General features: G+C 56.1%; 1 protein-coding gene across 6 annotated transcripts in view; it reads right to left on the bottom strand.

Annotated features, from left to right (window-relative positions):
- ARHGEF10 (Rho guanine nucleotide exchange factor 10) overlaps positions 1-14969 on the bottom strand; it is a 108951-nt gene that overhangs the window by 23926 nt on the left and 70056 nt on the right. For all 6 annotated transcript variants that reach the window (XM_047856719.1, XM_047856720.1, XM_047856722.1 and 3 more), the window contains 6 exons: positions 12200-12372; positions 7310-7425; positions 6797-6924; positions 6535-6635; positions 3972-4093; positions 1602-1688 (listed from right to left, as the gene is read on the bottom strand). In XM_047856719.1, coding sequence (XP_047712675.1) covers positions 1602-1688; positions 3972-4093; positions 6535-6635; positions 6797-6924; positions 7310-7425; positions 12200-12372 — 727 coding nt within the window. The remainder of the gene's footprint in view (positions 1-1601; positions 1689-3971; positions 4094-6534; positions 6636-6796; positions 6925-7309; positions 7426-12199; positions 12373-14969) is intronic.

Raw genomic sequence — 14969 nt, 5'->3', positions numbered from 1 at the left:
AACAATCTGCCGTCAGAGCACATTTCTCTTCAACTCACGGGGCTACTCTTCCCGTTAATTCTCGTAACAGGAGGGGGGTTTCGGCTTTTTACAATTCGTGTTTCCGTCCCTGAAAACCAGCGTCCCCAGCACCACGCAGGTGACGGCCAGCTCAGGCACCACTTGAGTCCTAAGTACATGAATACCGAGTCTCAGCACTTTAACACTAACGCTCACCTAGAAAACCGTGCGCTTGAGACGAGGCAGCGTCAGAACGCCTCCCCAGCGTTTGCGTGCGAGGCCATGTGCGGGCGCCTGTGACACCTGTGTCACCGCGGGGAGGCCCGCGAACCTATCTGCCGGGTCACTGAACACGCTCGGCAAACTTCGTTTCCAATTTGAAGTTAAACTGTTGGTTTACTTATTATTTTTATTTTTGAGAGAGAGAGACGTGCACAGAGTGTGAGTGGGGGAGAGGCAGACAGAGAGGGAGACACCGAATCTGACACAGATTCCAGGCTCCCGATGCGGGGCTCGAACTCCTGAAGCACGAGATCATGACCCGAGCCAGTCGGACGCTGAACCGACTGAGCCACCCGGACGCCCCCAACTTAAATTGTTGTTTAAGCGGGAAAGAGTGGGATCTTGCTCTCGGAAGAACTGACCCCACAGAGCTCGCGAGGTCCTGGAGGGGAAAGTTGGCCGGGTAGGTGGTGTTTAGGCTTCACAGACCCTTTGTCCTTCGCGCCGGCTCTGCAAATGTTGCCACACTCCCCTGGCCCCTCCTGCGGTGTCTCCACGCTCACATAAGCGTCCTGCTCGGACAGCCTTCCAGGCGAACGGTGCCACCAGCTGGCCCTGCTCTGACCGGCAGGGGCGGGGTGCGACCAGGAGAGGGAGTGAGGTACCCATTCCACGTCGGACTGGTGGGAAAACTCTCTTAACGTTCAAAACCCTTAGGGAGATGAGCCCGTCCCACCCTCGGTGGCTGAGTGCACAGAACGAGGCGGCCCCTTCTGCGCACTCAGGGAGGCCACTGACCACACAGAGGCGCTGGCTGGGGGCAGGAGAGGTCGCCTGAGCGCTGGGCACCTCGGAGCTGTAAGACAGCAGGGCGCCCGTCGGGGAGGAGGCCGGGGGAGCGTAGGGAGCGGGGCACAGGAGACCTCAAAACACAGTGCATGGGGACGCACTTTGGGTGCAGGAACCAGAAACCCCGCTTCAACTGCAGCGTAGTCCAAATGCAACACTTCATTTGGAACAAATTAACTACTAAGTTTCCAGTGTAAAGAAGCCAGCAACGGCTTGGACAGGGAAAAAAGAAATCTCGTGCGATTTAACTGAAGAAATATTTAAATTCCTACATTCGTTAAGTTGGTTGAATCTACCCTGGTGAAGTTTTAGATGAGAAAGAAAAGCCAGGGACACTCGCACATCTTTCCCGAAAGTGTTCAGTCCCCTCTCCTGGTCCATGACTTCCGTGTTTATAAACATGGCCCAGGACACGCGGGCAGCGAGCACGCGTTCCAAGTCTGAACCTTTCAAACCTACGGCTTCTCGTCACGCGGCCCATGGACCCTGATTCTTCAGGGACCCGCATTAAAGCACGCAGCGCGTCTTACCCACAGGAAACCGTGCGCTGTGGACGACGAATCCGGCTGAACCTCATTATTCACGCAGGGCTCAGGATTGTAGGCGGCACATTCGATCTAGCGGGAATAAAATCAAATGCCCACATTTAACACAGGACCAGGAGGTGTCCAGACGCCACGGTACCTTGAGCGGATGACAGACTTCTGACACTGAGACACAAAAACCGCAGGTGATTACGTATTAGAGATTAGAATGGGAGGAAAAACAGACTAAAATCGGCTTTTTGGAGGCACCCCTCTAAGGAGCCACATGGGTCATGACTTGGTTATCTTCGGACCCCAGGATGCACCGCAAACGTCTTGGGGAGCACAGGCGGCTGCAGCGTCCCGGATGCTGGTGGCGTGGGCACGCGGACGCGCGGTCCTGCCCTCTGCCTGCCAGCCCGCCTCCCTGGGGAGCCGCAGGGGGCCCCAGGCTCCAGGCCCAGGTGTTGGCCTGAGACCAGGAAGCAGGAATGTCTTTACTTGTTTCTCACGGGAGGACACATCCACATGTCCCCGAAGACACCCGCTGTGGTGCCTCAATAGGCCGCACAGGACCACGAACAAAACAGCCCCTCGACCCAGACTAGCTTCAGCAGTGTGCGACCCTTCAGGCAAATACGAGGCCTCTGATTGTGACCCACTGTCGGAAGTGGATGCCACCCTCTGACTGTGACCCACTGATCGTGACCCACGGTGGGACCTGGAGGCTGCCCTCTGACTATGACCCACTGACAGTGACCCATTTGGGGAACTGGGTGCCACCCTCTGACTGTGACCCACTGACCGTGAACCACTGTGGGAACTGGAGGACGCCCTCTGACTGTGACCCATTTTGGGAACTGGATGCTGCCCTCTGATGGTAACCCACTGACGATGACCCACGGTGGGAATTGGATGCCGCCCTCTGACTGTGACCCACTGTGGGAACGGGAGGCCACCCTCTGTGACCCACTGACAGTGACCCACTGTGGGACCTGGAGGCCACCCTCTGACTGTGACCCACTGACCATGACCCCCTGTGGGAACTGGGTGCCGCCCTCTGACTGTGACCCACTGACCGTGACCCACTGTGGGAAATGGATCCTGCCCTCTGACTGTGACCCACTGTGGGAACTGGAGGCCGCCCTCTGACTGTAATCCACTGACCGTGACCCCCTGTGGGAACTGGGTGTCGCCCTCTGACTGTGACCCACTGACCGTGACCCACTGTGGGAACTGGGTGCCGCCCTCTGACTATGACCCACTGACCGTGACCCACGGCAGGAACTGGATGCCGCCCTCTGACTGTGACCCACTGACCGTGACCCCCTGTGGGAACTGGGTGCTGCCCTCTGACTGTGACCCACTGACCGTGACCCACTGTGGGAAACGGATGCTGCCCTCTGACTGTGACCCACTGTGGGAACTGGACGCCGCCCTCTGTGACCCACTGACCGTGACCCCCTGTGGGAACTGGGTGCCGCCCTCTGACTGTGACCCACTGACCATGACCCACTGTGGGAACTGGGTGCTGCCCTCTGACTGTGACCCACTGACCGTGACCCACGGCGGGAACTGGATGCCGCCCTCTGACTGTGACCCACTGTGAGAACTGGAGGCCTCCCTCTGACTGTGACCCACTGACCGTGACCCACTGTGGGAACTGGAGGCCTCCCTCTGACTATGACCCACTGACCGTGACCCACTGTGGGAACTGGGTGCCGCCCTCTGACTGTGACCCACTGTGGGAAATGGATGCTGCCCTCTGACTGTGACCCACTGTGGGAACTGGAGGCCGCCCTCTGACTGTGACCCACTGACCGTGACCCACTGTGGGAATTGGAGGCCGCCCTCTGACTGTGACCCACTGACCGTGACCCCCTGTGGGAACTGGAGACCATCCTCTGTGACCCACTGACCGTGACCCCCTGTGGGAACTGGGTGCCGCCCTCTGACTGTGACCCACTGACCGTGACTCACTGTGGGAAATGGATGCCGCCCTCTGACTGTGACCCACTGTGGGAACTGGAGGCCGCCCTCTGACTGTGACCCACTGACCGTGACCTACAGTGGGACCTGGATGCCGCCAAGCCAAGGGCAGTTGAGCCCACAGGTCTGAGACGTGTGCCCTGGGAGGACTAAGGGTGCCCTGAAGGCATCAGATGCGCGACAAAGCCCCAGCGCCAGGCCGACGGCTGAGCAGAAAGGCAGGTCTCGCCTTCGTGCTCTAATGATCCTAACTGGCTCCCCGCCACACAGCCACGGAGAAGGGGAAACCGTAGTTGACTTGGGGCGACAACATGGGGCGCTGTCCCCATCCAGACCGAGAGGGCACATAGACAGCGGGCCCTGTCTCCCGGTCCACCCTCCTGTCACCTTGAACTCCTGCTGCTTGGCCACCGTCACTGCCATGTGTCCCACGAGGAGGGGGTGTCTCTCCTTCTTAATCTGATTCCCGTCATCCTCCACGCAGAACCAGCCCATGTGGTTCTCCTCCTCTGTGGTCAGGTCAGAGAGAACGGGGAAGGACAGCTGAGCCATCGGCAGCTTCCTGGGGGCCCTGTGGAGCCCAGGCTCGGGCCACCCTTCCTCCTCAACTTGTGTGCGTGGACCCCAGGCTCGCCACCCCCCTGCCCTACGTGCATAACCCAGGCTCAGCACCCCCACCCCACCCTGCACATGCAGACCCCAGGCTCGGGCCTGCTATCCTGCGTGCAGACCCCAGACTCGGGCCCCCTGCCCTGTGCGCGTGGACCCCAGACTCGGGCCTCCTCTCTTGAGCACGGACTCCAGGCTTGGGCCCCCCTGCCCTGTGCGCATGCACTGCATGCTCAGCGCCCCCCTCCCCCGCACTGAGCGTGCGGACCCCAGGCTCAGGCCTCCTATCCTGAGTGCGGACCCCAGGCTTGGGGCCCCCCACCCTGCATGCACGCACCCCATGCTCAGCACCCCCCTACACACTGAGCGCGCAGACCCAAGGCTCAGGCCTCCTGTCTTGTGCACGCACCCCATGCTCAGCCCCCCACCCCCCGCCCTGCACGCACGCACCCCATGCTCAGCCCCCCCCTCCCCTGCGTGCACGCACCCCATGCTCAGCCCCCCCCCCCGCCCTGTGCGCACGCACCCTGTGCTCAGCCCCCCACCCCCCGCCCTGCGCGCACGCACCCCATGCTCAGCCCCCCCTCCCCTGCGCGCACGCACCCCATGCTCAGCGCCCCCCCCGCCCTGAGCACACGCACCCCATGCTCAGCACACCTCCCCGCCCTGTGCGCACGCACCCCATGCTCAGCCCCACCTCCCCTGCCCTGCGTGCATGCACCCCATGCTCAGCCCCCCCTCCCCTGCCCTGTGCGCACGCACCCCTATGCTCAGCCACCCCCTCCCCCCCCATTGAGCACGCAGATCCAGCCTCAGGCTCCTGCCCTGGGCGCATGGACCCCAGACTCGGGCCTCCTGCCCTGCAGGGGATAGCAGAACTAAACATTCATCTCTGGAAAACAGCACAATCTTTCCTCAAGGGAAAAGCAGTATGTTCGCTGCTTTATCTGAGAAAGCACGTCCGTCCCGCGTTCCGGTGTGCTCCCCGTGACTGCGCTGGCGCAAAGGGCTGAGAGACGTCACTTGTAAAGCACCTAAGGCTGGTTTTCTTGATCCCCTTCTTTTTTAAGCAACGGAAATGTCCAGATTCAAATACCACAGATACAGTGAGAGGGCTTTTGACAACGGGACAACGGTATGGGACCAAAAAAAAGTGGAAACGAGGACATATTTTGCTATAGAGCTAGTTGCCCATCTCAGCTCTGGGCTCTTAATGAAAGCTCTTAAAGACACAGAGAGCTCGTTTCCAGGTTCAGCTCACTCCTCAGGGAGCGGGCCGTTTCCTGGGTTGTGGACTTGCTGAGGAGCCTGGCCTGATGAAGCGTTAGATTATTCAGGAAGAAGGGGGGCTCACGTGGGACGAGGGCGCTTCACTCATCACAGCTCCGGGGGCGAGAGCACCACAAGGGCCCAGTTCCCTTCTGTGTCTAATTTTCATGTAACGACCACATCTCAAAGAGAACTGCACGCACATGTGCACACGCACGCAATATCCAGCGTGAGCTGAGCAACAGACCCGTGTGTATGAGTCACACACATCTCCCTACGCAGGTCCAGAGAGAGAGGTCTGCCCGATACGTGGATGGAAAGACAACAAGGCTTTGGACAAAGGAGGAGGAAAGTAACCATGAGGTCAACTTGTCTCGGATCAAACTACAGGACTTCCTTTTCCTGCTGCAGGATCGTTGAGTGACTACTCGGTGCCACCCTATACTTTCTCCCAGGTTGGGGAGGGGGAACCACGGCTAGACCCAGACCCGACTCCCGACTCCCGGGCCACAGACTCACGGGCCTTTATCTCGAGTGCTGGCAGTCTCAGCTGATGTCAATGTTTTGTTACAATAAAAGGGACGCCTTACTTTTTTCTAGGATCCCTAAATTATAACATAGAGGTCTTAAAAAATCACTCATCCTGGAGCCAATTTTTCCCGTTTAAAAACATTCTTTCAGGGACACCTGTGTGGCTCGGTCGGTTAAGCGCCTGACTTCAACTCAGGTCATGATCTCACGGTTCTGTTCGTGAGTTCGAGCCCCATGTCAGGCTCTGTGCTGACAGCTCAGAGCCTGGAACCCGGTTCAGATTCTGTGTCTCTCTCTCTGCCCCTCCGCCGCTCGTGCTCTGCCTCTCTCTTTCTCTCTCAAAAGTAGATAAACATTAAAAAAAATAAAAAATAAAAACATTCTTTCAGGTGAACGGATGAATCTATCGTCGAGGTCATTCTCGACCTGGTTTTATCCTCTTAGGCACATATTTCACCGTCACGGAGAAAACCAGGGGACCAGCAGACGCAGCCTGGTCGTGCGACCATCCCTCACTTAGCGCCCATCAGCCCAGTCTTACCCAGGGCGAGCTTGGCCATCTTCAAGTTGTTGGTCCAGGACTCTTTGATGGCAGGCGTGAACGTATTGAACACAGCCGTGAAGAACGTGGGCCGCCCGGACCTGCCAGGGACAGAGGAAAGGCATTCGTGTCCCGCAGTGTGCCCCATCCGGGACGCTGCACCCTGCCTGCCTGGCGCCATCACCAGACCACGAAGGCTGGCGTCACGGCAGAGCGGGCTCCCCGGCCGGCCAAGGAGGCCCCTGGCAGGGTCACTACTAACTTGTCCTGCTTCCCGGGAAGCTGTAACTGGAGTCTGCAGCAGTCCGCGGCCCTGATCTCCTCTTCTGTCTTCAAGATGAGCCTTTGTAAACCTGACGTCCAGTCGTGGGCTACTGACTGGTTTAGGTTCTGCCAACGAAACACGTACGCGCGCGTTTTACGTGTGTGAACAAGGTGGGGTCGGCACAAGGAGGACAGCAAGGCGGGACCGGGAAAGTTCAGAGGGGACAGTAACGCTCTGTTGGATTCCAAACACGAACCCGGGGCTCGGGCCGCGTGCCGGTCTGGCTCAGACATGTCTGAGAGGGAAGTGCTACTCGAGGCCACGCGCGGACGGAGGACGGCGACCCTGAAATAGTCCCGCCCCACCCGAAACGGGAGAAAACACGCGGTCGGACTGGTTCTTAAAACCACCGTAATCGTCACGTCTGGTGGGACCCGGAGGCACGGCCATGCTCTGACAAGGACTCACAAGTGACAAAAGAATTCTGAGTCACGCGGCTTCGACCGTTACCTGATAGTTCCCCTTGAGGTTACCGATCAGCTGAGAAATCTGACCGATGACGTTCAGGTCATGTAGGAGGTTCTGCAGATCCTGGTACAGCTGTCCCGGCCCCACGTACACCTGGTCTGCAAAACAAGCAAGCAGCACGCACCTGAAGCGCCGTCTGCACCTACGCTGGCGGGGGGAGAAAGCACTAAAATTAAGATTCCGGTCGACTTGGAATGTTTTTAAAAAGTAGGTACTTCCAAGCACTTGGTGGTTTTTCCTTTTCTAAGTTTTAACTGTGGAATGATTTCAGACGTAGAAGAAAGACGCACAGAGGTCCCCCGCGTACGCCCTTCGCCCTGCGTCCCGGGACGCCGCGATCTCACGGAGCCGCGCGGACACAGCACTGCTAAGTAATCTGCAGCCTCCCCACTCACGTCATCTCGGTGCGCGGTCCCACGCGCGCTTAGCTGCTGTGGTCTCCTTAACTCTCCTCCAGTCTAGGCCCGTTCCTTGGGCGTCTGTCTTTCATGACCTCAACTTTGTGACCCGAGCCAGTGAGCTGTTTCATGGAGCATTTCACGCTCTGGCTCTGACGGACGGTTTACCGCTCTGGGTGTTCTCTAAGCCTTGTAGATGTCATTGCGGTAAGCGGTGTCTACACATGGCACCAGACCCAAACCAAATTTCCTGTAACCAGGGTCATCCGACACCAGAGTGGGCTCCCCAGTGCGCGGTCTCTAATGTGAACAACAGGAACACAGGCAGGACTCTCGTGTGCGGGGGGAGGGCGGAGGGGGGCAGCGTCCCTCCAGGGCCCGCCCCCCCGCTGCCCTGGACTCAGGGCGGCCTGCAGGTCACAGGACGCAGTTCCAAGTATTCTGTCACTTCCCCCCACGGTCACACAGGCAGGATTCGCACACAGAACCACACTCACAGCCCACACTTCGAAGGACGTGCAGTGGTAGCCACACTTCTCTCCCACGTCCACGGAAATATACCGCCTTGCGTCCCCTCGACGGTAACCGCCAACAGGCGGAGCAGGAGCTCCGACCCAGGGACGAGGGGAGGCTCCGCCAGGTGAGCAAGAGGTGTCTCTCGGGGTTCATGTTTCCGCGGCACCAGCTTCGCGGCGTCAGCTTGGGAGCCAGTGGTCAGAGCTGCCCTCAGAGTTCAGCACGAGGCTGTGCCAGGTTGGGCATCGACACTCGGTAAATGAAATTGAGTACGTGTGTTGTTAGCCAAAATTATCTTAAATGACAAACGTACTGTTAGGGAAGAACAGGATGTAAAGTTGACCCATGTGACCACGGGGACGGTTTTTCAGGCGTGGCCCAAAAGAAACCAGGTCTCCTGGTTGGTTCCAGGCTCCACTGACCGTGACTCAGAATCCTTAAGAGTTGTGAACAAGGTGCCCTGTGTTTTCACGGTGCGTGTGGCCCGGCACATGGGGTGGTGGGGGGGACAGAGATCTGAGGCAGGTTCCGAGCTGTCCGTGCAGAGCCCGCCATGGGGCCCCACGAAAATCTGCCACACTCTGGGCAGGTGCCGGTCCCGCCCACCCTGTGTGCCCCCGAGGATGGACAAGTACAGCCATGCTGGTGACTTTCACACTCATCTTCAGGGACGGCGACAGGACGGAATCCTACACAGTCACACGCACTCCCCCACAACATGCTCAGCCTGCACCCATTTCTCCAGACGTCTGAAGACCTTCTCCTCGGGACGTGTTCAAAGAGGCGATGGTGGGTCTCCTCCAGTGAAGACCCCGTCCCCTCCCCGGCCCCCCTTAGCACAGTTCCCTGAAAACTGGGGGTGCCCCAGACGTGCCGGTGACGGACGGAGGCTGTAAGGACCCTGCATGAGGAAAACCCTGGGGCGCCTGGGGGCTGAGTCGGGTAACCTTCTGACTCCTGATCTCAGCTCAGCTCACGACCTCACGGTTCATGAGTTCGAGTCCCGCATCAGGCTCTGCGCTGACAGTGTGGAGCCTGCTCGGGATTCTCTCTCTCCCTCTCTGCCCCTCGCCTGCTGGCGCACGTGAGCTCTCTCTGTCTCTCTCAAAATAAATAAATGAATGTTAAAAAAGAAAGAGAAAACACCTTGTCTCTGGCGCCAGGTGAATTCATTCTCCCGTGAACGCACTCCCAGACAGGCTGTGGCCCCATGCACATAACCCCACCGCTGGGGCGGAGGCGGCAACGGGGGCTCTGAGGTCGCCAGCTCCGACTCACAGTGTCCGTGAAAACTTTTCAGTCACCCCGGAACAAAGCACGGAATTTTGCGAAATAACTTCAAGAGGCCTGTTTTCTGCAACGAAGCCGTGGGGTCGCAGAGGACCCGGCACGCACCCGGGGGCACCGGCCCCCAGCGCAGACGTTAGCGCCAATGAAACGTCACGGGTTGGGGAGGCGAACCCGGCAGCTCTTCTGGGGACGAGGCGTGTGTGCGGCTCCTGGGGCCCACGCGCGGCGGCCACGCCGGCAGCTCCCGACAGTGGTTGCTACGCAGTGACGCCCACACTCCGTCTCCAGCACTGAATAACACACCGAATTTTCCGGGCTGGCTTTCAGAGCACAGCCATCCCAACAGCAGGAGAGTCATGCGGCTATCCACAGAGCACAATCGTTCCTACTTCGCGGCTCGAAATAATCGAGGCATGACAAATCAAGAGAATCAGAAGGAACACAAGCAGTGTGGGTGCATCTGAAGCCGTTCTATAAAAACCCGGAGCCGCTGGGCACAGGCCTGCTGCACCGTGACTCGTGGATGGGCACGGTTCTATCTGCACGAAAACTAAGCCGCTTGCTGGCCGCAGGCCGGTGCGAAGGAGATCAATACTATGGATCGGCTACACAGACTGGGTCACTTTCTGGCCCCAACAGCAGACTGTCCCTCGTTCCTGATGAGTCTGGACCGGGTGGGATGACCCCTGCTGCAGAACTCGCCAGTGACCACGTTCCCAGCCGGCGCCTCTGGAGCACAGGAGCCCAGACCCCCTGCCCGGAAGCCTGAAATTGCCCCGGAGAAGCCCGACTTGAGTTCGGTCTTCTAACGCACACGGAATCCACACGTTTTAATTTGTTAAAAAAAATGATCTTTAACCTGGAAGGCATTTAAACCACCAAACACATTTACTCCACACTGGTCTTTTCAGAGCCCAGAGCTAAAACTGCAATCCACCCTGTGGACAGGGAAACCACGGGACTGATGGCCACACAGCAAAGCTGCACCCCTAAACCTGGAACCCAGCAAACAGATGCCCCACAGACGTCCGTGTGTGGGGACCTCCTGAACTGTAGTCTCGGTGCCCACCGGACCCCCAGCTCTGGGCAGTGTCTGTCCACCGGTCACCGCCAAGGTAACGCCCACTGTCCACGTAAGGTGGGTGAGCCGTACCGTAGGAACACCATGATAAAAACGTTAACGCTGAAACAAGTAACACGTCCAACACAGAACTGACACCGTTAAATGACTGTGTCAGGAAACCGGGACATCAGGGTGGGCAGTGACCCTGCCAAGTGCCCTTCCCAGGACTCCAGGGCCACGAACACTGCTTCCTGGAGCTTCCTTGAGGCCTTTCCATCTGGAAAGCTGCGTCCAGAAAATTCCCAATCAAACCCTTCCATGGCCACAGTCTATTAACGATGGGCGATTCCTCCATGGACGGACAAGCACGTTAACTCTTTCTCCTGGAGAAGCTGGTATCACCTGAACATCACCAGCCACCTTCATTCTGCTCTTTGTTGTTCTGAGAAACAGACAGTTTACCAAGTAACCAGCAGTGATTCAGTTTTCCTTCTCTGACCCAATGCTTCATTCTCCCGGCGTCTGACCGCACGTGTAACAGAAGCCACGAGAGCAAGAGGAACATAGGATGAAACATGGGACAAGGGCCCCTAGGCTCCAAAGCAGCATCTCAGGTCCCCAAGTCCACGCAGCTCCCTTAGAGCCCTTCCTTTCAGACGCGACAATCCCTAGGTTGCCTGGGTGGCTCAGTTGGTTGAGCGTCCGACTTCAGCTCAGGTCATGATCTCACAGTTCGTGGGTTCGAGACCCACGTTGGGCTCTGTGCTGACACCCAGGAGCCTGGAGACGGCTTCAGATTCTGTGTCTCCCTCTCTCTGCCCCTCCCCCGCTCATGTTCTCTCTTTCAAAATAAATACTTCAAAAGCATTAACGGTTAATATAAAGGCTCATTCCATGCATAAAAAGGCTTACTAGAAGTTCCCATTCATAACTCGGGCAGAGGCCAGCAAGTGAGTGAAACTCAGCCAGGTTTTATTTGGATTAAAAGAGAGAGAGGGAAGGAGAAAGTCATGAATACTATGCTATGTCCAAAATCCACAGTCCAAAGACCACAGTAATATTTAGTAATAAATATTACACAACTGTCGAAGCATTGCCAAAGTTATCAGGACACCCTTGGCTCATCTCACCCCGTCAGGCGCACAGCCCAGCACCCCCTCCACGAGGAGCCTGGGGAAGAGAGAAAGGGCTTCCCGGGCTGGTCCATGCAGAGCTGAACCTACAACCCAGATCCACACGCTCAAGGATGTCCTGTGTGGCAACTCAGTGCACACTCAGGAGACAGGAGCCAGAGCCCTAACTGCTTATATGGGAAATGCAGAACAGAACAGAAATCAAACCTGGGGAGACTGAATGCACCCATGTGATGGGGCTTCCCCATAAACCCACAGGATGCACACCAGTGGAGACAAGCTCAAAGATGAGGGTTCAGTCTACACTTGTCAGCCAACATAAAACACAGGCGCCAAAGATGACATCATCCAATGGCTTGACCATCTACCTGGGTCCTTGGATTCATGTTGAGGCCACGGAAACAGGGTCTATCAGGTCAGTGCAGATGCCAGCCCCACGACGCACAAGCACGTTAGTAAAAGTGTCACTTACTTGGCTTAGCGTTGGCAACGACCGCCAGGCTCTCAGGTGGGTACACCGGGGGACACCTGTTTTCTCCAGCACCTTCATTATTGCCGTACTCTATTACTTCTACGTGTCCGAGAGGAACACTCCACTTTAACAAATACCTTTGGCTGGTGGACATCGTGCTGCTGTCCGCGGTGCTGAAACATCGTTAGTTCATGGTTAATTAATTACGTGCGCAAGTCTTGACACTTTTTATATCCCTTAGTCAGGTGAGTAACATCCACCTATTGAAACATCCTGCTCATGACCTTCTTACTAACAGTTACCACTTGGTTCCATAATGAGGCCTCCCCTTAGATGAGAGGGTAGGAATTCTTCACTATCTAATCCAGGAAAACGGGAGAACACGAATACTGATCTCCCAGAAAGCTCTCAGTTTCCCACAAGAGCTTAGAGGGAATGAACTGGAAGACCCCTGATGACTCTTTGAGCAAAGATGCTCGTGGATTCTGGCAAATACTGTTAACAGGGAAACTCTCCTATGTGCACAGAGATATTCTCTGGTCATTTCATTTGAATGAACCTTAAAGTTCCTCGTACTGTCGCTTGTGGTATAAGCATTTTAATAAGATTCAATCAGGTCATCATACTCCATGTTTAAAATACTTATTGACTGTGGGGGCAGCTGGGTGGCTCAGTTAGTGGAGCATCCGACTCTGGCTCAGGTCATGATCTCGCGGTTCGTGGGTTCAAGCCCCGTATCGGACCCTGTGCTGACAGTTCAGAGCCTGGAGCCTGCTTCGGATTCTGTGTCTCCCCCTCTCTCTGCCCCTCCCCTACTTGTGCTCTGTGTGTCTCTTTCTCTCAAAAGTAAACAAATATTAAAAATATTTTTTACTTATTGACTATGTAGAAATTACACACAAAAAAAATCCCATGACCTACACAGACTATTTTCTTCTTTAATGATAAAATGAAGCACGCAGAGAAACATACCAAGCATACTGGTTCAGGTAGGTGGAAAATACCAGAGCAGACACCTGTGTGACCACCCCCCAGTCCAGGCTATAGGGCTGCCAGCACCCTGAGGCCCTCCACGTGACCAGGAAAACCCCACCCCTCTGAAGCAATCAATGTTCTTACTCCTACTGATAATCAGTTTGCTTTCTTTGAGATTTTTTTTTTCCAATCAAAATGTATTTGGGAATAACCAAAACGTCAGACAGCATGCTTTAAACTGAAATCCTTGACCTGATAGGAGTCAGCTGGGACCAAAGCTCCTGGACTCCTCTCTGCTATGAAAGGGTTTGCTTTTCAGCTTGTAGCCCACACGGGAAGGGGGAGAAGGCAGAGTTCAGACGCTGGTAGGAAATGAAAGACTGAGTTCTATGAATTAGATGTGCTTTAAATTTAAAAATGAAGAGGTTTGTGAACTTGACCTTAAATTTCTACCCATCCTATTTGAATCAAAAATCTTTGCTTCTGCAGAAGTTTGGGGTCTCGATGTTCTGAGGTTATCAGGGGGTCTCCTGGGGCTATTTTAACATCTCAGCCAGAGCAAAGTGGGTCCTCCCTTCACCACCTTCCAGGAGAGTCGCTGATAACACATCAGTGGGAACTGAACTGTTCCTCTTTACTCACTTTGTAAAAAGGTGTCAAAACTCGGGATCTATGCCACAGCCCAGGCATTATTTTAAAAAATAGACCTGGCAGCTAACACAGCTACATCCATTTTTAAGGATTCATTCGTTTCTTATTCGGCTTGAAATTTTTAAAATTACATACAAATTTCAAAAGAACCAAATGGACGTGGCTCCTTTGGTGGATCACGCACCTGGGCTGCCCACGAGACGCTGCATGATGCCACGTGCAGGGAGGGTGGCCCTCCCACTACATTCAGACAAGGGTTGCTTACGAACAGCAAGTAAGTTGGGCAAGACACACCCACATCTGCTCTGTGCTGAGCTGTCTACAAAGTCGTCTCACTGTGTGACCTCATCTTTCATGGCGGCACCTCCCGGGCAGGCAGGGGGCGTCTGGGGCAGCCTCGCCCAGAGCCAGTGTGGGGAAAAGGCACTGGCTTCACCTGGAAATGGGGGGTGGAGGCGCTTCCTGGGCAGTTAAGCCTGGGAGCCATGCTGCTAACCACGTGCCATTAACTTCCGTGTTGCAGGAAGCAGCACACGGGCTGGGAAGCCAAGAGCAGAAAGGTCTTGCTAGGGAGACACACCCCGCAAGCCTCCCCGGGCGTCCAGACTCGGCACACACCTCACAACACACGGATGCCACTGGCTGCTCCTTTCTACACGTGGACGAAGGCAGGGACCAGACCACGCCAAACGTGGCTGCTTCCAGAGGTCAAAGTGTGGCCACGGCAAATCGAACGATAAAGGCTGAGCCACTGACAGGGACCAAACAAACAGGATTCTTGGGTGGTCGTTTAAAATCGGCAGATTTCCCAGGGGCTCCCGGGCGGCTCGGTCAGTTAAGCCCCCGACTCTTGGTTTCGGCTCAGGTCACGATCTCACGGTTTCGTGAGTTCAAGCCCCACATCAGCTCTGTGCTGGCAGCACAGAGCCTGCTTGGGATTCTCTCTCTCTCTCTCTCTCTCTCTCTCTCTCTCTCTCTCTCTGCCCCTCCCCCACTCATACTGTCTCTCTCTCAAAATAAATAAATAAACTTTAAAAGAAATAATCGGGGCGCCTGGGTGGCGCAGTAGGTTAAGTGCCCGACTTCAGCCAGGTCACGATCTCGCGGTCCGTGAGTTCGAGCCCCGCGTCGGGCTCTGGGCTGA

The sequence above is a fragment of the Prionailurus viverrinus genome, chromosome B1, assembly GCF_022837055.1.
Source record: "Prionailurus viverrinus isolate Anna chromosome B1, UM_Priviv_1.0, whole genome shotgun sequence".
Taxonomy (NCBI): domain Eukaryota; kingdom Metazoa; phylum Chordata; class Mammalia; order Carnivora; family Felidae; genus Prionailurus; species Prionailurus viverrinus.
The sequence above is the reverse complement of the archived record's forward strand: the minus strand, read 5'-3'. Positions and strand labels throughout refer to the sequence as shown.